This window comes from Malus sylvestris, chromosome 1, assembly GCF_916048215.2.
Source record: "Malus sylvestris chromosome 1, drMalSylv7.2, whole genome shotgun sequence".
NCBI classification, from domain to species: Eukaryota; Viridiplantae; Streptophyta; class Magnoliopsida; order Rosales; family Rosaceae; genus Malus; species Malus sylvestris.
In genome coordinates this window covers 29,502,952-29,526,441 of record NC_062260.1, presented here as the reverse complement: position 1 = coordinate 29,526,441, position 23,490 = coordinate 29,502,952, and the positions used below count along the sequence as shown (strand labels likewise).

General features: G+C 42.5%; 2 protein-coding genes and 2 pseudogenes across 3 annotated transcripts; all 4 read right to left on the bottom strand.

Annotated features, from left to right (window-relative positions):
• Nucleotides 1-1,476: 1,476 nt before the first annotated feature.
• Nucleotides 1,477-4,146, bottom strand: LOC126615315 (UNC93-like protein 1; annotated as a pseudogene).
• Nucleotides 4,147-5,838: 1,692 nt separating this feature from the next.
• LOC126615546 (uncharacterized) lies at nt 5,839-19,737 on the bottom strand. Of its 2 annotated transcripts, XR_007620871.1 has the most exons (10): nt 19,323-19,737; nt 18,921-19,167; nt 18,680-18,829; nt 18,330-18,387; nt 18,144-18,236; nt 17,885-17,950; nt 17,658-17,749; nt 16,779-16,838; nt 16,341-16,683; nt 5,839-5,956 (listed from the first exon to the last, which is right to left on the bottom strand). XR_007620871.1 is itself a non-coding variant. In XM_050283411.1 (9 exons), the coding sequence occupies exons 1-9, from the start codon at nt 19,535-19,537 to the stop codon at nt 16,444-16,446; spliced, it is 1,221 nt and encodes a 406-aa protein (XP_050139368.1). In that variant the 5' UTR covers nt 19,538-19,737; the 3' UTR covers nt 16,226-16,443. The 2 variants fall into 2 exon arrangements, 1 of the variants encoding a protein (XP_050139368.1); XM_050283411.1 differs by lacking the exon at nt 5,839-5,956 and having other exon boundaries at nt 16,226-16,683.
• Nucleotides 6,906-13,722, bottom strand: LOC126616151 (UNC93-like protein 1; annotated as a pseudogene).
• Nucleotides 19,738-20,588: 851 nt separating the features above from the next.
• Nucleotides 20,589-22,967, bottom strand: LOC126626909 (L-type lectin-domain containing receptor kinase VIII.2-like). Its single transcript, XM_050296312.1, has one exon. The coding sequence runs from the start codon at nt 22,806-22,808 to the stop codon at nt 20,763-20,765; it is 2,046 nt and encodes a 681-aa protein (XP_050152269.1). The 5' UTR covers nt 22,809-22,967; the 3' UTR covers nt 20,589-20,762.
• Nucleotides 22,968-23,490: the final 523 nt, after the last annotated feature.

Here is a 23,490-nt window from a genome sequence, read left to right as displayed (position 1 = left end):
GAGAGCAAGAGTAGGGGATTTCAGGAAGTTTGAGAACGTAAAGAACAAATGAGGAAATTTCGGTATTTATAGAGTAATGGGAGGAAGAGCAATCGTTCGAAATTCAAAACAAAGGGCAAAATCGACCGGAGGAATCGTTGATCATGATGAGCATTTGGGGAATGCGGTTGAGAAGACCGACGGTTTTAGGTTTTGGGGGCGCACGATCGCGTGTGACGGCGAAGTTAATGACGAAAGACGGTTCGACGCCTGCACGATGACAGGAGGACTTACGGACTGATGAAATGGCTCGCGGATTGAGATAGTGGTCATAATGACGAGACGGTTCGGGCAGGCGCACGCTTCAGACGTCATTATCGGGGATTGGCCATGTTAGGGGATGCCACGTGGCGAGTGGTTTAGCAGGATCAAGATCGTGCGAACATGTTCAATAAATACGCCTTGGAACTCGGGTATTGGGATCCTGAGTGGTAGATTCGCTTCTTCAAGGCCGAAACTCGGCCGAAGGTTTCAGGCCGAGGACCTCAAAAGCGAGGGGGCAATGTTTGGGCCCAAAATAGCAGTTTGGGCCGAGGGAGGTATCACTTTCGGCCCGGGAAGACTACGGCGAGAAAGTCATGGGGGCTTCAGCTCATGGGCTTCTAGGCCTAGATCGGTTAAATCAGAGTGCAAGTCGAGTCCTAATACAATAGGGACCCTCGACGAGATCAGTAAAACTAGAAGGCGAATCCGGCTCAGTTAAGGACTAGATTCGTAGTCCTAGCAGAGGTAGGACTGATTGAGGTAACGTTAATCCGGAGAAGGAAACCTAGTTCGAATAGGATTAGAACTCGGGCTCGGTGTTCTGCTTCTATAAATACAAGACATTCAGCAATGGAAAAGCCCCACAAAAATCAATACAAAATTGCCCTGCGCAAACTCTCACAACTTAAGATCTTTTTCTTTTCCTTTTTCGCTGACACATCTTCCGTTGGCATCAACAGCACTGTGGAAGCAACCGGTGACATCTTAAGTCGGCATAGATAGCTCTGTCACCGTAGAGTCGGTCGGTCTCGCAGTATCTTCCGTTGGCATCAACAGCACTGCGGCGAGAACGGTCGACTGCCTATCCAAGTCTCGGTCGAGAAGGGTTTTCGAATCCTTGTTGGTCGAGGTCATCTCCTTAGCCTTCTCGGCGAGGTGAGGTGTTACAGTTATTACATTCGGCACATTGTAAGCCGAATTCGGTTCGTGAACTTTGTAAGAAATAGCAGCCTTGTCTTCAGGCTCGAGAACCCAAGAGGCCGAGACGCGTTCCTTTCTCGGCCGCAATCGCAAGACGCAGAAGTCAGTAGCGCGACCCAACGCAGCATCATCAAATTTACTCCTCGGCCGAGCCTCGGCCGACGAGTTGGCACGCCCCGCAATCACCAAAGGACGTAGTTAGCTTAGAATATATTCGGCCTGCGCGCCACGTAGGCTTTGTAATTTCTAGGGTCAACAACTCTGTAAAATACTTGACAATATGAACGCGCTACATCATTTACACTAGCATTTCCATTACACTAATTCGTGAAGATTCGATTGTATGGACGTAATTAAGACAAACATTCGGATGGCTTATGACTAATTTGATCTGCTAATTAAGCCGACGATCATTACGACCACTTCTCTGAGGCTGCAGGCTCAGCAACTTCTCCTCGGTAAATTCAGCAACCTTCCCCTTGGTAAATTCCTCCACATCAGCCTTACCTTCATCCTTCACGGCCAGCAAGATCAGAACCACCAGCAGCGGATAACTCACGGTGTAAAGCGTGAAATTCGTAACCAATTGGGAGAGGAAGGATGCCTTGTGCGCATCGACTTGCCAAGCTACTGCTGACCCTGCACTCTGTATTCCCATGTAGAATCCAACATACCTGTACAAAACATGCACAAAATTAAATAAATTTTTAGAATCACACATTGTTCTGTGAATGTCACTAAGTCCACATTTCGTGCGCAGGATTGGATTGGATTGTCCAGTCCTGCGCACGAAAAATTGCCCAAACGCACAAAGATCATTGAAAGGTTAAAGACTTGGGAAGCAAGGAATATTCTATTACCTGCTTAGAATTTCAGAGTTATCAGCCAAGGCTCCAATGACCCAGAAAACCATGCTCTGGAATATGGCATCAAGCAACCCGAAACTAAAATACAACACGAACGGTCCTGCGAAAGCAGAGCCGGAGTCCTTAAAATCCAACTTCTCAGGCAAATCGCTTCAAGAGTAGTTGAGTTGGTTGGCAAGTCCGCCAATCCAAATTGCAGTCCCGAGGACACCAACAACCGAAATGCCCACGAAACCCCTAGTCCTCCTGCTCTTGAAGCTGAAATCCATAACGTATCCAATCCCAATGGACCCGAAAATCTCCGCTCCCCAGTAGAACACATTGTTCAATCCTCTAGTCCTCATATTAAACATAACTTTATTGACGTTGTTGAATAGGTAGGTGTAGAAAAAAATGCTCGACCAAGCAGCCGGGATTATAAGAAGCATTTTCCAGTTTGTGAACAGCTTGGCAATCTCAATGGCCTCAGTTGTGACGTTTGAGTACTGAATGTCCGTACATTTAGTCCCGTCATCCCGGACAATTTTGCTGGGGGGCAGGATAGCGAGGGATAAAAGAGTCCCGATGGACATGAAAATCATGAACCCAATGTAAGTTGCATCGTTGACGGAAGCCGCTGGGCTCCGGTGGTAGTTAAGAACAAACGGAATTAGTCCTCCGATGACGCCACCCATATTGTAAATGCTCCAGAAAATCGAGATGTATGTCCCCTTTCGATTCGAGGGAGGGTACGACGTCATGATGGAACCTTGGCCTGCCCAGAGGAGGCCGGCGCCGACTCCGAGGATTGCTCCGGCGACAATAGCGAAGGCCTGGTGCTTGTGGTGGTTGTAGTAGAGGAATGAGCCGGCGTAGAGGACGTAGGTGGAGCAGGCGGAGAGGAGTGCAAGGCGGGGGCCGAGGATGTTGTAGATGCCGCCGCCGAGGATGCCGAAGATGGCGAAGGTGGTGAAGAGGGCAGTGGAGGCGTTGTTGGAGGCAGTCGGATCGACCTGGCCTCCACCGCCCATGCCGGAGAGGGCGTTGAACATGCCAGGGCAGCAGAAACAGACCAATCCGATGAGACTCGCTTGAACAAACGGCGAGTTGTACCTGAATTTTAATAGGGGCACCCCCGTGCCTCCCGATTCTTCCACTCCTTCGATACCCATATAATCCTTATCCCAGATGATAAATTTAACGACTTTTTGAGAATTTGATTATAAAGTTCTTCCTTTATGGATGCCAAAGCCAAAAGGACTTTGGGAACTCGGCTTTTTTTTTTTTGTTTAAGCGATATTTTAAACTAAACTAATTTACTAAAAGAGGGATTTGAGTGGAGAGTGGAAAGCAATGAAATTACGGATAAAGAGTGTGATGAAGGACCAGTTTGGCACAGTTGAAATTATAAAAAAAGCAGCTATGAAAAAAAAGTTGGAGTGTAAAATGTGTTTGGTAAATGTAAAAATAAGTGCTTCTTTTCAAAGCTTCAGCCAAAATAAGCAGAAAAATGGAAGCAGCATTTTGCTGCTTCTCAAAACCTGATTTTTTCGAAGCAAGTGGATGAACAGTAAAGTTTAATGAAACCTTCTTAAACCCAATCATACCCTTTTCGTTTCTCCTTTTCGCTTCCTTCATCGTATCAGATCTTCGAATCCAATTGTTCAAGAGGACGAGTCGAGTCCGGCTTTGCGAGGAATTTAAGGCCACTAGCGATTATGTTATTGGGGAGGATGAACTTCTGGAGATTTCTGCTTTATGGGAACTATTCTAGGGACGAAACGCTTGCGATCCAGAGGGCTAGAGCATAGGCTAAGCTACAGAATGATAGGAGGGGCGGCGCACCCTTCCCTTCGTCGGAAATGAAGCCCAGGTGCCCCTCTGGTCTCGTCGAATAATCTACCCCTTTTGAATCAACCACAAAATCGGAAAGCAGGATGCGTGGGCGGGACTAGGAAGGACTAGGCGGAGGTATGCGAGTCCGGGCAGGGGCTAGGCGGGCGTACATGAAGACGTCAAAATCGGATTTTTTTTTTTTTTTTCTTTTGTAAAGTCGGGCACGAGGAAGAAGGTGGCTTTGGTTTCATTTTAATTGCACAATTCCATTTGAGATGGAGATGGAAGATAACAATATAAATAAATATAAAACAAAGATAAACGAGAGAGATTGAAGCTAAAATTATAAATAAATAAACAAAATCAAGATAAATGATGAAGATTGAAGATGAAATTATAAATAAAAATAAAATAAATTATTATGTCACATTTAACATTATACCATTTTAATCATTTAACATAGTCATATCAAGTTTACATAAAAGTTTACCAAACACTTAAACACTGCTACAAAAAAACATTTTTACAATAAAAGTTTGCTAAACACTAAACTGTTTTATTTTACAACTAATTATTTTTACAGCACAACATTAAAAAAAAAAAAACACAGCAATATCAAACTAACCCGAATTGACGTGTGGTCGTGTTTAGCAGATGGATTTAGCTCGGGATGATATTTGTCCGGGACTAATTGCAAAGGTCAAATCGGACAAGGACCCTGGGATTGGACGAAGTGCATAGCAAATGACAATTTCTGGAGTCAAAGGCATTTTCTGGGTTTTCAGAAACCAACCCGGTGTGTGAGAAAGGTCGGATTATAAAACCTTAATCCCGGCGGGACGGGATTTGAATATGCATAAAAAATAATATATTTTACTTCAATTTGAATTTTATTTAAATCATTTGTTAGAATCCTATATTGGTGGAAAGGAATCTTGATTCATGGTGTAAGAAAAGAGAGACAAAGTATGAAGGACAAAAAAAACTTAGATGGTACAAGTACTACTAAAATAAAAACACAGAAATTTTTTAATGTGACATAAACACGTATCAGTAAGTCAAATGTAATAATTTTTTTATCTTCAAATTTATGACTAATTGTATAATTACACTTAGTGTACTAAACCGTGTTCCCAACATATTGAAAAATCTCTTTACAAAAGCGGTGTATTCTTTATTACTAAGAGCATGACTCGAAGTTGGGTAAAAAACAAAAACAATATCGTAACTAACTTAAGCTCACGTCAGCAAGATATAATCCTCATTTTCATAACATCAAATGATTCAATAATTAATTAAACTTCGTTTATGTCTAATTTGCAAGCACAGATAATCGAGTAAGAATAATGCTAGGAAGATTAAATTTTTAAATCAAATGTCTCCCTAGCATTACCCATCGAATAATTGTATTTTTTTTCCTAAACCTAAAGGCGTAATTGTTAAGCAAGAGTGGCTTGTTGTTTTGAACTTGTTTGGCATATGGCTCAGAAAAGTCTTAATTTTCTGTTGACATAACGAGACTGAGATCATCTTCGGATCCCAGCCTGCGGAGTCAACTAACCAAAAGATCTCATCCTTCCATTTTTTATCCTGTGACCAGGAATCAATTTAAATATAAAAAAAAATTCACGCAAAACAAGGTAAGATGAAATTGAAATGTTGAGATCGTTTGGTCAGTTGGCTCTTCAAGCTGGGATCCGGAGGTGATCCCAGTCCGACATAACCTTCAAACGCAAACGCACGTGCCAGATGGTGATGTTAAACACCATTTTCTACCGTAGTTTTTGAAGTAGATGCTAATCTAAGACAAGATCCGACCAACACACAAGTAGTAGGGGGTGGGCTCCGGAACCCAACGGCCCAAAGGAAAACCTGATCCACCTTAAACGTTCACCATTGAACTAGGTGAAAGGACAATATGCAAAATAATGAGTTCCAACCCAAAAATTTTCAGTTCCTTTATACGATTTGGCATCTGTCATTAATATCATTGCAAACATTTAGACACCCTTTTAGTTAATCACAGCTCAAATTAAGTGGACACGTCCTACCTTCCAGCTAAAACAACAACGAAGCATCCTACAAGAAAAATGTCTGGTGTGAAAGAACCTAGTAACTGGTTGAATTGGCAAACAACTGAGAGAAGTCAAACTCTATGCTCATTTCTTGCGGTTCTGAAGCGAAAACCCTGATTCCTTCGCATTATCTTGATTCTTTGTCTCCTCGATCATTCGAACACTGTGATCAGATCCTTCTGAGGAAGCATCATCACTGTGCGTGCCTCCAGTTGATCCAAGGGTGGAAGGATTGTTAACCAAGCTTTTGTAGATACTTAATGTTAAAGATCAACACTAGCCCATTAAGATCAGTCGGTACAAATGAACTAGATTGGTCTAGTTCAAACATGCATGGTTTTCTCTAGAAGATTCTATAATGGGAATATGCTATTAAACTCTAGCAAAGAAGATTGTTCCTTAAGTTGGTGGAAGATTATAGAAGAATGGTGAGATTTCCACCAACATGCAAGATTAGTGTAGATAATTCTAGCTTGGGAAGTTAGTAGAATTATCTAGATAACTCTAGCATAATGTTTCCATGCTTCTCCAAGGTTCCATCCATGCCTATAAAAGGAGAAGGCATTCACACCATTTGTATCAATCAAGCAACCAATCAACCAACCAACCAAGTGAGAGTGAGAAGTAAGAGTAGTCTTGTGAGGAGTGTGAGTGATCTAGAGTTTGTCTCTAGAAAGTGAGTGAGTGTCATAGCTTCTCAAGTGTGTTCTTGAGAGTTTGAGTGTTGTAATATTTTGTGAGTGTAATACAAGTAATTTATTTACTTGTTTTGTCTCTCCAACACTTGTGTTAGAGTTGTGTACTCTAAGTTTTTCCCCAACACTTAAGGCTTGAGATATCATGCCAGCAGGATTATTTGAGCGTGCTACATCAATTACACTAGCATTTCCTTCCAAGCATGCATGACTATAATGGACAATCGTGATCAAGAACTAATCGTTCAGACATTTTATCAAAACATGAACTTTGATTACGCCTAAAAATACTTGACAATTTGAACGTGCTACATCAATTACACTAGCATTTCCATTACACTAACTCGTGAAGATTCGATTGTATGGACGTAATTAAGACAAATATTCGGATGGCTTATGACTAATTTCATCTGCTAATTCAGCAACCTTCCGCTTGGTAAATTCCTCCACATCAGCCTCACATTCATCCTTCATGGCCAGCAAGATCAGAACCACCAGCAGCGGATAACTCACGGTGTAAAGCGCGAAATTTGTAACCAATTGGGAGAGGAAGGATGCCTTGCACGTATCGATTTGCCAAGCTACTGCTGCCCCTGCACTCTGTATTCCCTTGTAGAATCCAGCATACCTGTACAAAACATGCACAAAATTAAATAAGTTTTTTATAGCATCACACTTCGTTCTGCGACTGTCACTAAGGCCACATTTCGTGCATAGGATTGGATTGGATTGTCCAGTCCAGCGCACGAAAAATTGTCTAAACGCACAAAGATCATTGAGAGATTAAAAACTTGAGAAGCAAGGAATATCCTGTTACCTGCTTAGAATTTCAGAGTTATCAGCCAAGGCTCCAATGACCCAGAAAACCATACTCTGGAACATGGCATCAAGCAACCCGAAACTAAAATACAACACGAACGGTCCCGCGAAAGCAGAGCCGGAGTCCTTAAAATCCAACTTCTCAGGCAAATCGCTTCGAAAGTAGTTGAGCTGGTTGGCAAGTCCGCCAATCCAAATTGCGGTCCCGAGGACACCAACAACCGAAATGCCCACGAAACCCCTAGTCCTCCTGCTCTTGGAGCTGAAATCCATAACGTATCCAATCCCAAGGAACCCGAAAATCTCCGCTCCCCAGTAGAACACATTGTTCAATCCTCTAGTCCTCAGATTAAACATAACTTTATTGACGTTGTTGAATAGGTAGGTGTAGAAAAAAATGCTCGACCAAGCAGCCGGGATTATAAGAAGCATTTTCCAGTTTGTGAACAGCTTGGCAATCTCAATGGCTTCAGTTGTGACGTTTGAGTACTGAATGTCCGTACATTTAGTCCTGTCGTCCCGGACAATTTTGCTAGGGGGCAGGATAGCGAGGGATAAAGAGTCCCGATGGACATGAAAATCATTATCCCAATGTAAGTTGCATCGTTGACGGAAGCCGCTTCGCTCCAGTTGTAATTAAGAACAAACGGAATCAGTCATCCGATGACGCCACCCATGTTGAAAATGCTCCAGAAAATCGAGATGTATGTCCCCTTTCGATTCGGGGGAGGGTACGACGTCATGATGGAACCTTGGCCTGCCCAGAGGATGCCGGCGCCGATTCCGAGGATTGCTCCGGCGACAATAGCGAAAGCCTGGTGGTTGTGGTGGTTGTAGTAGAGGAATGAGCCGGCGTAGAGGACGTAGGTGGAGCAGGCGGAGGGGAGGGTAAGGTGGGGGCCGAAGATGTTGTAGATGCCGCCGCCGAGGATGCTGAAGATGGCAAAGGTGGTGAAGAGGGCAGTGGAGGCGTTGTTGGAGGCAGTCGGATCGACCTGGCCTCCGCCGCCCATGCCGGAGAGGGCGTTGAACATGCCAGGGCAGCAGAAACAGACCAATCCGATGAGACTTGTTAAAGGTGTTAAAGGTGCTCCACTACATCACAAACTGGACAGCAGGAATATTATCATTCCTTGACAGCTAGGTTAGCATGTGTAGATGTACCATTATCTGGACAGCAAGGACACATGCATCATGGACAGCAAGGCCACTGCATGTGGTTTCTGACTGCTGCAACAAGGACAGCATGGATGCCACTTCCAGTCCTTTTGTTTATTGCATGCGTGTGTAACAAAGATGTATATAAACTCTGCTGCAATTGCAGCAGAAGATTCATTCAAAAATATATATTGGATCCAAATATTAAGATGGTATCAGAGCACCGATCTTGGTGACTCTAGAAGGCTCATCTTTGCTTCCACCACAAACACAACCAGTTCCTCTTCATCAAACCCAGCCACCATGGGCGACGAGATGATACCTCATGTATCTGATCCTCTCATTCTGCATCATTCAGACTCACCAAGTCTTGTTTTAGTCTCACAACTTCTCGATGGACACAACTATGGACAATGAAGCCGCTCTATGCGAATTGCTCTCAGCGCAAAAAACAAACTAGGGTTCGTTGATGGATCAATCAAGAACCCTGCAACCACTGATGCTAAATATTTAATTTGGCAGAGATGCAACGACATGGTCTTATCTTGGATTTGGCAATCTGTGCAAGGCAACATTGCTCACAGTATACTCTACTGCAAAACTGCGACAACGCATGGAGGGACCTTGAGGATCGATTCTCACAAGGCAACGATTCCAGGATCTATCAAATTCGACAAGAGATTGTCGAACACCGACAAGGACAGCTATCTGTTTCAGATTATTACACAAAATTAAAAGCTCTTTGGGATGAATTAGCATTATACCATGAGCCCATTGCTTGTGAATGCGAAGGATCCAAGGCACATGCAGACAGGGAAGAGAAAGAGATAGTCATGCAGTTCTTAATGGGACTGAACGAGAACTACTTCACCATACGAGGCTCTATATTGATGATGAGCCCACTCCCGGATACACGACGAGTCCATGGATTGGTCATCCAACACGAACGCCAATTGGATGTGGTGAATCGTCGTGAACCCACTGCCCATGCAATGCAAGCCAGTCGTTCAACAGCACCAAAAGGAGGCTATGGCGCCCACAACCCTAGTTCACGAAAGACTTTCAAATGCAGCTACTGTGACAGAGGACATCCAGTTGAACGTTGTTTTTTTCTTATTGGCTTCCCTGAAGGACAAAAATGGCACGGAAAGAATGTGCAGCCCAGAAATAGGCGTACACCTCCAGCCTCCAACAATGTTGAGACACTACCATTGACAACTGCTCAGATTGACACAACCAAAGCACCCATCTCCAGCAATCAACCAACGTTCACAACCGAGGAATATCATCAACTCATGGCCCTTCTTCGCAATAAGAATGGTACCAATCTGCCACTTGTACATGCAACAGGTATCTATACGCCCAACTGGAACTTTACACAACATTCTCCGCATTCAACATTGTATTGGATCGTGGATAGCGGGGCCACATATCATATTTCTCACTCATCACCCATCCATAATCACACTAGACCCCAACATGATTTTGTTGGGTTACCAAATGGTGGACAGGCTACGATTGAATCCATTGGGTTTATTAAACTGTCACCCAAGATAACCCTTGATAGAGTTTTGCATGTACCACAATTTCGTGTGAACCTATTGTCTGTGAGTAAGTTAACTTGGGCATTGAAGTGTGTTGTGATTTTCTACCCCGGTTTTTGTGTTGTGCAGGACATGGCTACGAAGAAGATGATTGGCTTGGGTAAGCAGTTTAATGGACTCTACTACCTCACTCCAACACAAAACCCTCATCTCGCCAACCATGTCAACCACACCTCGACACTGTGGCACCAACGTCTTGGGCACCCATCCTCGGCTCCTCTTCACTCTTTATCCCAGACCATTCCAGAAATCATTTTTGATTCTACACATGTTTGTGATATTTGTCCTTTAGCAAAGCAAACTCGTTCATCTTTTGTTTCCAGTTCAATAAAATCAATTGCACCTTTTGATTTGATCCACTATGATATTTGGGGGCCGCACCAAACACATACACCCTCTGGGGCACGTTACTTCCTCACCATTGTAGACGACTTCACTCGATTCACATGGGTTCATCTCATGCGATTTAAATCCGACACACAAACCATAATCCACTCGTTCTTTTCTTGGGTGAAAACACAGTTTAATCGTGACATTAAAACCCTTCGTACAGACAATGGGGGGGAATTCATATCTCTGCGATCCTTCTTAGACACTCATGGCACCTTTTTTCAACACACCTGTGCCCACACCCCTTAACAGAACGGAGTCGTTGAACGCAAACACTGTCACCTTTTAAATGTTGCCCGAGCCTTACGCTTTCAAGCTAACCTACCCTTAAAGTTCTGGGGGGAGAGTGTACAAACTGCCTGTTACCTTATCAATTGCCTTCCAACACCCCTGCTTTCCCTTCAATCTCCCTATAAACTCTTGCATGAGACACTACCTGTCTACACTCATCTTCGAGTTTTTGGGTGTTTATGCTATGCTACCAACCTTACTCCCTCACACAAATTTGATGCTCGTGCTCGTCGCTGCCTTTTCCTGGGATATCCCCTTGGTCAGAAGGGCTATCACGTTTATGACCTTGATAGCAAGCGCATTTTTACCTCTCGCGATGTCACCTTCCATGAACATCTTTTCCCTCTTGCTAACTTACCACCAGAACCTGACCACAATACCCCAGTCTTACCTGTTCCCCATGACGACCCCACTCCTGCACCTTCAGACCTCCTTCCCACTATTGATCTACCTGCCTCATTCACTCCCTCCCTTCCTCCTGACATACCTCCTCCAACCCCAGACACTACTACCTCGCCAACTCCTGCACCATCGTCTCCTTCGCTGCCCCTCATTCCCCTTCGTCGCTCCGAACGCATTAAACAACCACCTGCCCACCTTCGTGACTATCAAACCCATCATGCTGCTTTGCTTCAGCCCAACGCCATCTCTTCCACCATGTCCGGCACACGATATCCTCTTCACCGGTATGTTTCTTATGCTCGTCTCTCTCCTGCTCATCGCTCTTTTGTTCACAATGTCTCTCACTTAGTTGAACCAGCCTCTTATGAGCAGGCACGCCATGACCCTCACTGGCTTGCAGCTATGAATTCTGAGCTTGAAGCCCTTGAAGCCAATCACACCTGGACTTTGGTTCCTTTACCCCTCCACCAAAGCCCCATTGGATGTAAATGGGTCTTCAAAATCAAGTATCATTCCGACGGTACCATCGAACGCTACAAGGCTCGCCTTGTCGCCAAAGGGTTCACGCAGCGCGAAGGTATTGATTACAAAGAGACGTTCGCCCCCGTTGTTAAGCTCATTACTGTCCGCTGTCTCTTGACCATTGCTGCTGTTCGCAGCTGGTCTCTTCACCAAATGGATGTCCAAAACGCTTTCCTTCACGGTGCACTCCATGAGGAAGTCTATATGTTACCACCTCCTGGTTATCGTCGACAGGGGGAGACTATGGTTTGTCGACTTCACAAGTCATTATACGGACTCAAGTAGGCATCTCGCAGCTGGTTCCAACGTTTTTCATCAACCATTCAAGAAATTGGCTTTCAACAGTCTCATGCGGACTACTCATTATTCACTAAGGTTTGTGGACACTCCATTACTATAGTATTGCTCTACGTCGATGACATGATCATTGCAGGAAATAATGAGGAAGCCATTAGTCAACTCAAGCAATTTCTTAGTGGATGTTTTCGAATTAAGGACCTCAGACCATTAAAATATTTTCTGGGTGTCGAAGTTGCACGGTCCAAAGCTGGGATCTCCATTTGCCAACGAAAGTATACTCTGGACATATTGGAGGAAGCTGGCTTGCTTGGCGTAAGACCTGCCAAGGTACCTATGGAACCAGATTTAGTGTTGACAACAACAGGTGGTGATGCCCTCAAGGACCCGACTCGATATCGACGTTTGGTTGGAAAATTAATATACCTTACCATTACAAGGCCAGATATTACGTATGCAGTGAATAATCTCAGTCAATTCATGCAAGAACCAACACTCCATCACCTTAAAGCAGCACATCGTCTCCTCCAATATCTGAAAAAAGCACCAGGACAAGGGTTACTATTTCCTACGGAGAACCAACTTAATTTGATTGGCTACTGTGATGCGGATTGGGCTAGATGTCCGATCACACGTCGATCAGTGACAGGTTTTTGTATCTTCCTTGGTAAATCACTTGTATCGTGGAAAAGTAAAAAGCAAGTCACGGTGGCAAGATCTTCAGCAGAAGCCGAGTATCGCTCCATGGCTGCAACCACTTGTGAGCTTACTTGGCTGAGGAATTTGTTGAATGATTTGCGTGTAAACCATCCTGAGCCAGCAAGGTTGTTTTGCGACAATCAAGCTGCTCTACATATTGCAGCGAACCCTGTGTATCATGAACGAACCAAACACATAGAGCTGGATTGTCATACTGTTCGTGAAAGGATTTAGAGGGGAGAGATCAAGACCTCTCATGTGCAGACGGGACGTCAAATAGCAGACATGTTTACAAAGCCACTGAGAGCACCTACCTTCCATTCACATCTTGGCAAGTTGGGTGTTATTGATATCCACACTCCAACTTGAGGGGGAGTGTTAAAGGTGTTAAAGGTGCTCCACTACATCACAAACTGGACAGCAGGAATATTATCATTCCTTGACAGCTAGGTTAGCATGTGTAGATGTACCATTATCTGGACAGCAAGGACACATGCATCATGGACAGCAAGGCCACTGCATGTGGTTTCTGACTGCTGCAACAAGGACAGCATGGATGCCACTTCCAGTCCTTTTGTTTATTGCATGCGTGTGTAACAAAGATGTATATAAACTCTGCTGCAATTGCAGCAGAAGATTCATTCAAAAATATATATTGGATCCAAATATTAAGAAGACTCACTTGAACAAACGGCGAGTTGTACCTGAATTTCGATAGGGGCACCTCCGTGCCTCCCGATTCTTCCACTCCGATACCCATATAATCCTTATCCCAGATGATAAATTTAACGACTTTTTGAGAATTTGATTATAAAGTTCTTCCTTTTGGATGCCAAAGCCAAATGGAATTTGGGAATTCGGTTTTTTTTTTAACGATATTTTAAACTAATCTAATTTACTTGAAGCCGGATTTGAGTGGAGAGTAGAAATCAATAAAATAAAATTATCGATAAATGGTGTGATGAACTGACATGTGGTTGTGATTAGCAGATGGATTTAGCTCGGGATGATATTTGTTCGGGACAAATCGGACAAGGACCCTTGGATTGGACAAAGTGCATATAGCAAATGACAATTTCTGGAGTCGAGTCATTTTCTGGGTTTTCAGAAACCAACCCGGTGTGGGAGAAAGGTCGGATTATAAAACCTTAATCCCGGCGGGACGGGATTTGAATATGCATAAAAAATAATATATTACTTCAATTTGAATTTTATTTAAATTCAGGGAATCAGTATCATTTGTTAGAATCCTATATTGGTGGAAAGGAATCTTGTATGTTTAATTCCCATGTGGGAAAAACGTCCATGCCACACTGTCCTTAATTCATGGTGTAAGAAAAGAGAGCCAAGTTCTGAAGAACAGAAACAACATAGATGGTACGAGTGCTACTAAAATAAAGACATCAATGAGAAATTTTCTTAGAGTAACAGAAACACGGTTCGATACATCAAATGTAATTTTTTTTTCTTCAAGTTTCTGACTAATTGTATTATTGCACTTATACTTAGTGTATATGTGTTTCTAACATACGGAAAAATCTCTTTACAAAAGCGGTTATTATTTATTATTAAGAGCATGACTCTAAGTTGGGTAAAAAGCAGAAACAATATCGTAATTAACTCAAGCTCACGTCAACAACGTATAATCCTCACCTCTTGTCTTTCATAACATCAAATGATTCAATAATTAATTACACTTTGTTTATGTCTAATTTGCAGGCGCAGATAATCAAGTAAAAATAATGCTAGGATGACTAAATTTTTAAACCAAATGTCTCCCTAGCATTATCCTTTGTAATTTTTTTTCCCCCAAACCTAAAGGAGTAATTGTTAAACAAGAGTGGCTTGTTTTTTTTGAACTTGTTTGACATATGGCACATAAAATTCTTAATTTGCTATTGACATAACCGGACTGAGATCACCTCTGAATCCTAGCCTGCGGAGGCAACTGATCAAAAGATCTCATCCTTTCATTTTTTATCCTGTCGCTAGGAATCAATTTAAATATAAAAAATATTAATGCAAAACAAGGTAAGATGAAATTGAAAGGTTGAGACCGTTTGATCAGTTGGCTCTGCAAGCTGGGATCAGAAGGTGATCCCAGCCCGACATAACCTTCAAACGCAAACGCGCATGCCAGGTGGTGATGTTAAATACCATTTTCTACCGTAGTTTCTGGAAGTAGATGCTAATCTACGACAAGATCCCACAAACACATCAAGTATCGAGTCGAAATCTAGGACCACGTACCCGAAAGTTAAACCCAAATGCTTGAACCCTCTCGATGCCCTCAAGCGGCACTCAGACCCCCGACGAAGAATTGAAGTGTCACTTTGAGTGATTAAAGACTAATTTGAAATTACTTTTAAAACCACTGAAACCGTTTTTGGTAAAAATATTTTTGAAATCAATCCTTAGTATAAATCTAAATGGATCTTGGAAAAATATTTAAGTACTTATTGCAAGAAACACATGTCTGGTGTTTGTTCTAAATAACACATTTGGTGCTTTTGTAACGCATCAATTTGTACCGAAAACAATTTCAATAATTTTGAAAGCATTTTCAAACTGGCCCTGAAACTCTCCAAGTCTTTTAACATGTTATAAAAATCCAATAACTAGGATTTAGACAACCCAACCTAGGGCTGGGTTCGATTCAAATTGGTTCGTTTTTTGTCAAAACTGAAATCGAACCGAAATTTCGGTTCGGTTCATTTTTTTTCGGTTCGGTTTCGGGTTTTTTTTTCTTTTAAAAGAAAAATGAAAAAATTTTAAATTTTAAATTTTAACATCTCCAACACAATCATAACATAAGCATTCCAACTAAATCAACACATTTTTATTGATGAGTAAATTAATTAAGGGGCATCACATGCTGCCTTTAGCTTAGTTTACTTGCAAAATAGATGTTTGTTTTATGGTCTTCTGTAAGAAAAAATGTGAGAGTTTATAACCAAATGTACATTTTTTGAGACCAATCCATACAGCGCTTGATGAATTAAGCATTCCAGTTACTGAAGCTGTGTGCCTTTTCTGTCTCGCGCTTCTTTATGCACTGTTCATGCAGGTACTGCTACCGCAACCCAAGTTTCTTCCTTCTCTTGTCTATTTGTATCTCAAATAAAAACTAGCATACATGATCAAGAACTCAAATTCTATCCCACACCTCCTAAACTTAGAACAGAAAACAAGAACCAAAAGAATTCGATTCGGTTCAGTTCGGTTATTTCAATCACCTACCAGCAAAAACACACTACTGAGTAGGGGGGCCTCCGGAACCCAACGGCCCAAAGGAAAATCTGGTCCACCTTAAACGTTCACCATTGAACTAGGTGAAAGAACAATAAGACAATATGCAAAATAACGAGTTCCAACCCAAAAAATTTCAGTTCCTTTATATGATTTGGCATCTGTCATTCTCATTGCAAACATTTAGACACCCTTTTAGTTAATCACAGCTCATATTAAGTGGGCGCGTCCTACCTTCCGGCTAAAACAACAACGAAGCATCCTACGATGAAAAATGTCTGGTGTGAAAGAACCCAATAACTGGTTGAATTGGCAAACAACTGAGAGAAGTCAAACTCTATGCTCCTTTATTGCGGTTCTGAAGCGAAAACCCTGATTCCTTTGCATTATCTTGATTCTTTGTCTCCTCGATCATTCGAACACCATGATCAGATCCTTCTGAGGAAGCATCACTGTGCGTGCCTCCAGTTGATCCAAGGGTGGAAGGATTGTTAACCAAGCTTTTGTAGATACTTAAGGCTTGAGATATCATGCCAGCAGGATTATTTGAAGCACTAGGAAGCAACACTGTTGTGCCCTGCAAAACCGTTCACGGAAAAAGAAGGCAGAATACTTAAGCAATCACTTGAAGCAGCACATATGTTGCCCAAAGTTAGAAGGTTTGGTTTTCACCTGTTTCGCGATATTACCAAAGGCATCAACATACTGCTCAGCAATTTTCAAAGCAGCTGCCTGCAAATCAGACCTTAATATTAGTTGCATTCCTCCACAGGTACAAAGCACGCAACAGGGAGTTTCTAAAATCTATGCACCACATGATCCTTGCTTGTAAGGAAAAACTCTTGGCTCTAGAAGAGGCGATGCAGAAAGGTTTTACGGGGGATGAGCAAAAACAGTAGATTATAGTGAACAAGGAGAAACAGCGAGCAGTTAAAGAGCCAAGAGTTTTTCCTTATAAGAATGAACAAACAAACGGGTTGAACAGAATAAAGTATTGGCAAAAAGAATGCATCATCTCCCCCAAAATTTCAATAACTAAGATGAAGAGCCCAAGTTTAGCAATATTCTTCCCAACTAATAGTAGGCCTATTTGACAAGATGCAGGAGAGGAAACCATATGATGTTACATATTTTTATATGAAACATAAGCAAAATAACAGTGTAATCATTGTAGTGGCTGACAAGTGTAATGTGTTGGACATGCAAAGTATATTGCTAACAGCCATGGAGGGTTAAAAGGTCTGCAAAGGTGGGAATGTGAATGTGTAATACATACAAAAGTTTGTAGTTTTGCAATTGCTGCATTAAGATGTCAAAAGTTTCTCATGAAGAAAAATGAATTTTCCAATTATACACCTTTTAACAAACATTAACACTACTTGTAGCTGAAGGTGAAGTATCCCAGCTTGAATATTCAAATGGATTGATGGCTTCATATTTCTAACAACCAAAGGAAGGCCGCTGTACCCTGAATGGAATAAGAAAACAAGTGCCAACCAACTGCATGCCTCTTTCAAAACAAGCACAATGAAGGGAATTGAAGAACCTCACCTCTGCACCCCCACTTTCCTTGAGAGTCTTTGACACAAGGGAAATTCCTCGAGATGTTGCATTCGCTTTAGCAAGAATGGATTGCGCTTCTCCTGTAAAATGAGAATGGGGAATTCAGTGGAAGAATGTTTGTGTCAAATCTATGCGACTAAGGGACCATGAACATCAAATTAGTCCACAATATTGTATACTACTGGGACTAAATTATTTCAGAGAACTGTATCTACCTTCTGCTGCTAAAATTATAGAACTCTTCTTTCCATCTGCAATATTTATGTTGGCCTGCCTTTCTCCTGTGAAAGATTAGAAAACATTAGTCTCTGCCAGCGCATATTTCTACTTTATAAAGTGACTGAAAATACTTCAGGTAAAGGAAATCCAGAAATTAAAAGAGAATGCCATCATCTGTTTGCAATCATTGCGCTTAACTATAGCATTTCACTTACATGTATAATTGAAATATCAAATAGACATGAAGTTCCTTACCCTCAGACTCAAGAATTTGAGCTCTCTTTTTGCGTTCGGCTTCTGCTTGCATCTCCATAGATTCCCTCACCGCACGAGGAGGAGTTATGTCCTCTAACCAAGTATGAACAGTCAGGCATTTAGAAAGATTTTGGAAGAAGTTAACAAAGAGTATCAGAAGAAAAACTTGCAAAAGGGATCTCTTACTTATTTCATAGCGGAGGCACTCCAACCCCCATGCTGATGCAGCCTTGTTGAGAACTGTCTGCAAAATGATGCCACTCATATTATTTCTTAACCTAAAATGTTAGCTCACAGAGAAAATGAGGTTTCATTAAAGCTGCTGAAACAATATTTAAAAAGACTCGTGTTAAGGCATGCCACCCATTGACATTTTCTTGTTACCAGAAAATTATCACAGAAATATCATAAAAATATAGGACAAAACGCTTGCCAGAGGCCCAAACCAAAATTATTACTCCAAACAAGAAGAATGATTCATTTCCAGAGTATTCATCTTTACAGTTATTAGAAGCAAAAAGAGGAGATAAACATACCACTATCTCATCATTGAGGGATTCCCTTTCCTCAAATGTCTTGTCAAGGGTGATTTTCCCGATAGCAATACGCATGGTAGTCTGTGCAAGCTGAATAGCTGCATTAATAGGATCGTCAACTCCATAGGAGGCCAGCATAGGATCCACAATCTGCACCGGCACAAGAAATAATCGAAAAGAAGCTCTCAGGAACCCAGTAAAGAAACATACACACAAACCCAATTCGAGAATGTGATATTACCCTAACGTAAAGCACACCATCAATCATAAGGGCGACATTGTCTTTGGTAATGGCAGACTGGTCAGGAACATTGATGACCTCTTCTTTCAGTGAATGCACATAAGCGATTCTATCCACAAAAGGAATTAAGAAATGGATTCCAGAAGGCAGAGTCTTGACATACTTTCCGAACCGCTCAATCACAAAGGCCTTCTTCTCAGGCACAATCCGAATGCCCCAATTCTTGGGAGGCGTAATCCCATAGTTTCTACACATACACCCCGAAATAACTCACTCAGACGCACAAACTCCACGAACCCATGATTTAAAAAACCACAAAAACGCAAATCCCAAATCAAATCTGCAAGTCATTTCAGATTACCAATAACCCACCAACCCAATACACACAGGAGAGCAAATTACCTGAGATCGCGGCTGCTCCGGTAGTTCCGAATGGCGAGCAGATTGTGCGACGGTGCGAAGGGAAACGGCGACGGAGATGGGGAGAGAAGTGGGTTCGACTGTTTGAGGATTAATGACGAACAGGTGGTGAGCGCTCCGACGCCGGCAGATTGGGAAGCGTGGAGGTGCCTCAGAGCTCGCAGCGAGCTGAGGGAATTGAGCTTGAACATACTCATCTTCTTGGCTCTTGGGCGGACTTCTGTGGCGGAAGTAAGAATTTCAATGGAGGGTTTTACAGAGGCGAAGACGAAGACGAAGACGAAGGCGAAGGGTTTTATAAAGCCCTTGTCTTGTTGGAGAATCAAATCTAACTACTCTCTCCCAGCTTTCTTATTTTCCTGCCCTCCAAGAACAATTCCGCTATTTTCTTCTCATTTTATTTTGTTTACTTTTCGTTTGGACATGTAATTAATTGCGGTATTTACCTGAAAATTTGCTTCGCCAACAGTATGACTATTAACAACACGATTAATCCTAATCTAATGTTTTGTCCAAGAGAAATGTTACCGATTCTTTCAAAGTAATACTTTTTATATATTTTTTATCATATCATGTTTTTGGTAGAGTATTTTATTGACACAGAAGTAACGTTAAACTGTGATGTGATAGATAATTCATAAAAAGTCTTAAAAGAAGAATGTCATTAGTACTTCTCCTTGTTTAATCATCATTATTAGGCTGGTTTTGTTGGACGGGTCTTCCACACGAAGCTCTCAATCACCGCTTGCAGCAAAGCCTAAATCGTGTAAGAGCGTTGATTGAGAGCTTCTTAAGGAGTAAGCTTTGTTACTTCAATAATTATACAATACAACTGATTGCAGCAAAAAATTTAGATCAACAAGCAAAACCTAGTCTGCAAAAATAGAGATAGAATGTTTGTTAATGATCTAGACAGGGAAAGTGGAGAGCCGATGAAAGGTGTTGGAGCATTGATTCAGAACTTTGAGGGGAAGACTGTAACTGTTAAAGGTTGGGGGAACGAAGGAGGAGGGAGGAGGGAGAAAGGAGAATGAGAGGACTAGTAAAATATACAACGGTGATGGTATCTTAAACCAATCATATGCTTTCACGCTGGCGGTATCTCTCCCAATTACGGTATCATCGTAGCAACATTATTGCTCAAGATTGGCAATTGGCATAGATGTGGTTGCACATTGCAGCTCAACTCTTCCAAACTCAAAAATCTAATTAGCACATCTTATCACATCCATACTAATAGACCAGCAATTATAATAACAACAACCAAGTTTTATTCCACTAAATACAGTCGGCTGTATGAATCCTAGAACGTCAATGTGCTCGATTTTGCGCCTATTGCAATTGTGTGTGCCTTACAAAACATATTGACTACATATAGGAATGAAGCACATAATATTGCTAATTGGTTTCACATTTGCAATTTCATTTGAAAGAAGCACATGAATAACCAGTGCAAAGGGCGCCGGTGCTGCTGTAAGGGAAGAGAGAAACCGGCCGACTCGGCGGCAACTCGGGGATTTGTCTCTCCATGCAAAGAAACTCCACCACTTCCTCCATGCAAGGCCTACCTTTGGTCGCATTCAGAGTGCAGAGCAACCCTATTTGCATAACCCTAATTGCTTGCTCCAAATTTATCACAGTGCCCATCCTCTTATCCACTACCCTCACCATCTCATTAATCTCATGCATTCTCCATGCAAAATCCAACAGATCCCTCTCCTCCAATGGCCCCGAATCCGCCTCCAATCGCGGCCTCCCACCGACCACTTCCAACACAAACAGACCAAACTCGAAAACATCCGCACTTTGGCTCACTGCGGACTCAAACCTTCTTGATTCTGCACCACTTAGCACAAACCCGAAATCGCCTAAAACAGCCCGGAAACTGACGTCAAGAAAGACACTAGTTGTCTTCAAGTTCTTGTGGGATAATTGCTTGGAGTGCAGGAAACTGAGGGCGTCAGCCACATCTTTCACAACCTTGAACCGCCGCGTCCACGGAAGCACCCCCACCCCAAACAACCATTTATCAAGGCTTCCATTGGGGAAAAACTCATACACAACCATGGTTTCCTTCTTGTCTTGACACCACCCTCTGATTGGAACCAGATTCGGATGCCTAACCCGGCTAATCCCCTTTATTTCCTTGAAAAGTCTCCGCCTATCTAGCCCTTCCGAGCTCAAAAACAGAGAAGAAAACCGCTTCACAGCCACTTGACAACCATTTAAAAGCTTCCCTCTATAGTACACGCCTCTTTCGCCGCTACCAAGAATTTCGTACTCGCTGAAGGACTGAGTAGCCAAGGAAATTTCGGAGATTGTGAAGTATCGAGGCTTGTTCGGAGGCCTCGGCCTCTGCGTCTTCTCCGGCAACACAACGGGAGTGTCTGATATTCCGGTGGTTTTGCGCCTGCCGCTATAGTACAGACTAACCACCACAGCCAGAGCCAAAACCACCACAGCAATGAAGATTAAGAAAGTGCCGCGAGGCTCAGCGCTCGCGGCACTACTTCCTCTGCCAGCCACAATTATGTTACTCTCGCACGCTTCCATCGACGGCATCCAGAGAAAAGCTTGACTAGTGGAGGTGAAGTTCCACGAGAGGACGCTGTGGATTTGCGTGTGGTTTCCCGTTGAAGCAGAGAATCCGACAAACATGTACTCATTGAGAAATGGTGAGAGATCCAGAGGGCCAGAGAAGATTGGTTTTCGTGGCGGGTGATTAGTACTGTCTTCTGATCCTAAACGAATTTCCATCCAACGGTTCGGACCATCGTAGCTAATCCACGCTCGGTGGACTGAGCCGTCGTTGAGAAATACACCAACGTCGGATGCGTTGATTGTTTCGGTGGAGACAATTGTTCCCAAGTTGATTCCAACATGGTTGTCATTCGGGTCTCCGAATTCAGGATTGAGACGGGTGTCAAACTCGACTGCAACCGCCTTGTAATCATCCTCGCAAGCGTCGTTAAGCATGGCGAGCCACGGGCCAGGCCTTCCGACAGTGAACTCATCAGGGACAATGATGAAGGTGAGGCCACTACCACCATGATCAGAAGCGTTTAAATTGGAACCGTTGTGGAATTGGAAAGAAAATGTTGTTTGAAAAGAAGCAGGAGACTGAGTGTGAGGGTCGAGGAGTCGGATGGGAGAGGAGTAGAGGGCTCGGCCTGCTCGCTGCCTTAGATGATGGATATCATCGCCGCCGTTGACGTCGGAGTACTGATCATGATCATCGGGGATTTGTATGGCTGACGATGAGCTTGAGATTTTGGCACTGCCTAGGAGCCTTACATCTTCCAAAACTCTGGGGTTTTTGACAAAGTTAAAATCTTGGAAATTGAGATGCTTCGTCACGTTAACAACGGGTCCATTAAAATGGTGCTTCTTCTCACTACCTTGAACGAGAACCAGATAAGCCAAGCATGTCAACCACAGGAAGTAGCACTTGTAGGTGCAGCAACCCATTTCCGCGGCGGCAAAGAAGAATTCCGATCAGGTTTCCACCGTGCAGAACGTCGCCGGAAATCGTCTCACGAAGTTGGAATCTTCGGTCGAGCACGTCTCTCTTAACAAGTGAGTGAAACATTTGGGTGGACAAGCTTGTAGTAGCACTTATTGTGATAAGTACGTAAGGACATTGGAGGCCTACATGGGTGGCTTTTTCATTTGTTTAATTATTGACTGATCATCGACAGATACTGACAAATATGCGGGTACGATACACAAGCAAACAAGTTAATCTAATTGATTAGGACGCATCGTGGTGCATTTTTGCGGTGATGATCATTCCCATTAATTATCGTAAGATACGTTTAAATTTCGAAATTATGCCTTAATCTATTAAACTACCAAATTAATCTAAAGCAATCAACGGGTGGTGGGATTATGATAGCTATTATATATATCACATCCTTTTCTATAAATGGACTCGTTTGAAAATACTTTTAAAATAGCTGAAAATGTTTTTAGAACCAATTTTTAGTAAAAATGAAAGTGAATTTTGAAAAAACACTTTAGGGCTTCATGTAAGAAGCAAATAACTGATGTTTCTTTTAAGAAGTACATTATGTGCTTTTGAAACTAAAACATTTTTTTCTAAAAGCAATTGTAATCATTTTAATTGCAATTTCGAACAAACCTATATATT

Excerpts from the sequence above, each read along its gene's own strand:
- LOC126615546 (XM_050283411.1), bottom strand. The coding sequence starts at position 19,537 with ATGAGTATGTTCAAGCTCAATTCCCTCAGCTCGCTGCGAGCTCTGAGG. Across the intron at positions 18,388-18,679 it reads CCCTCAATGATGAGATAGTG|ACAGTTCTCAACAAGGCTGC; the intron begins GTATGTTTATCT and ends ATCATTTTGCAG. Across the intron at positions 17,951-18,143 it reads TCAAATTCTTGAGTCTGAGG|GAGAAAGGCAGGCCAACATA; the intron begins GTAAGGAACTTC and ends AATCTTTCACAG.
- LOC126626909 (XM_050296312.1), bottom strand. The coding sequence starts at position 22,808 with ATGGGTTGCTGCACCTACAAGTGCTACTTCCTGTGGTTGACATGCTTG.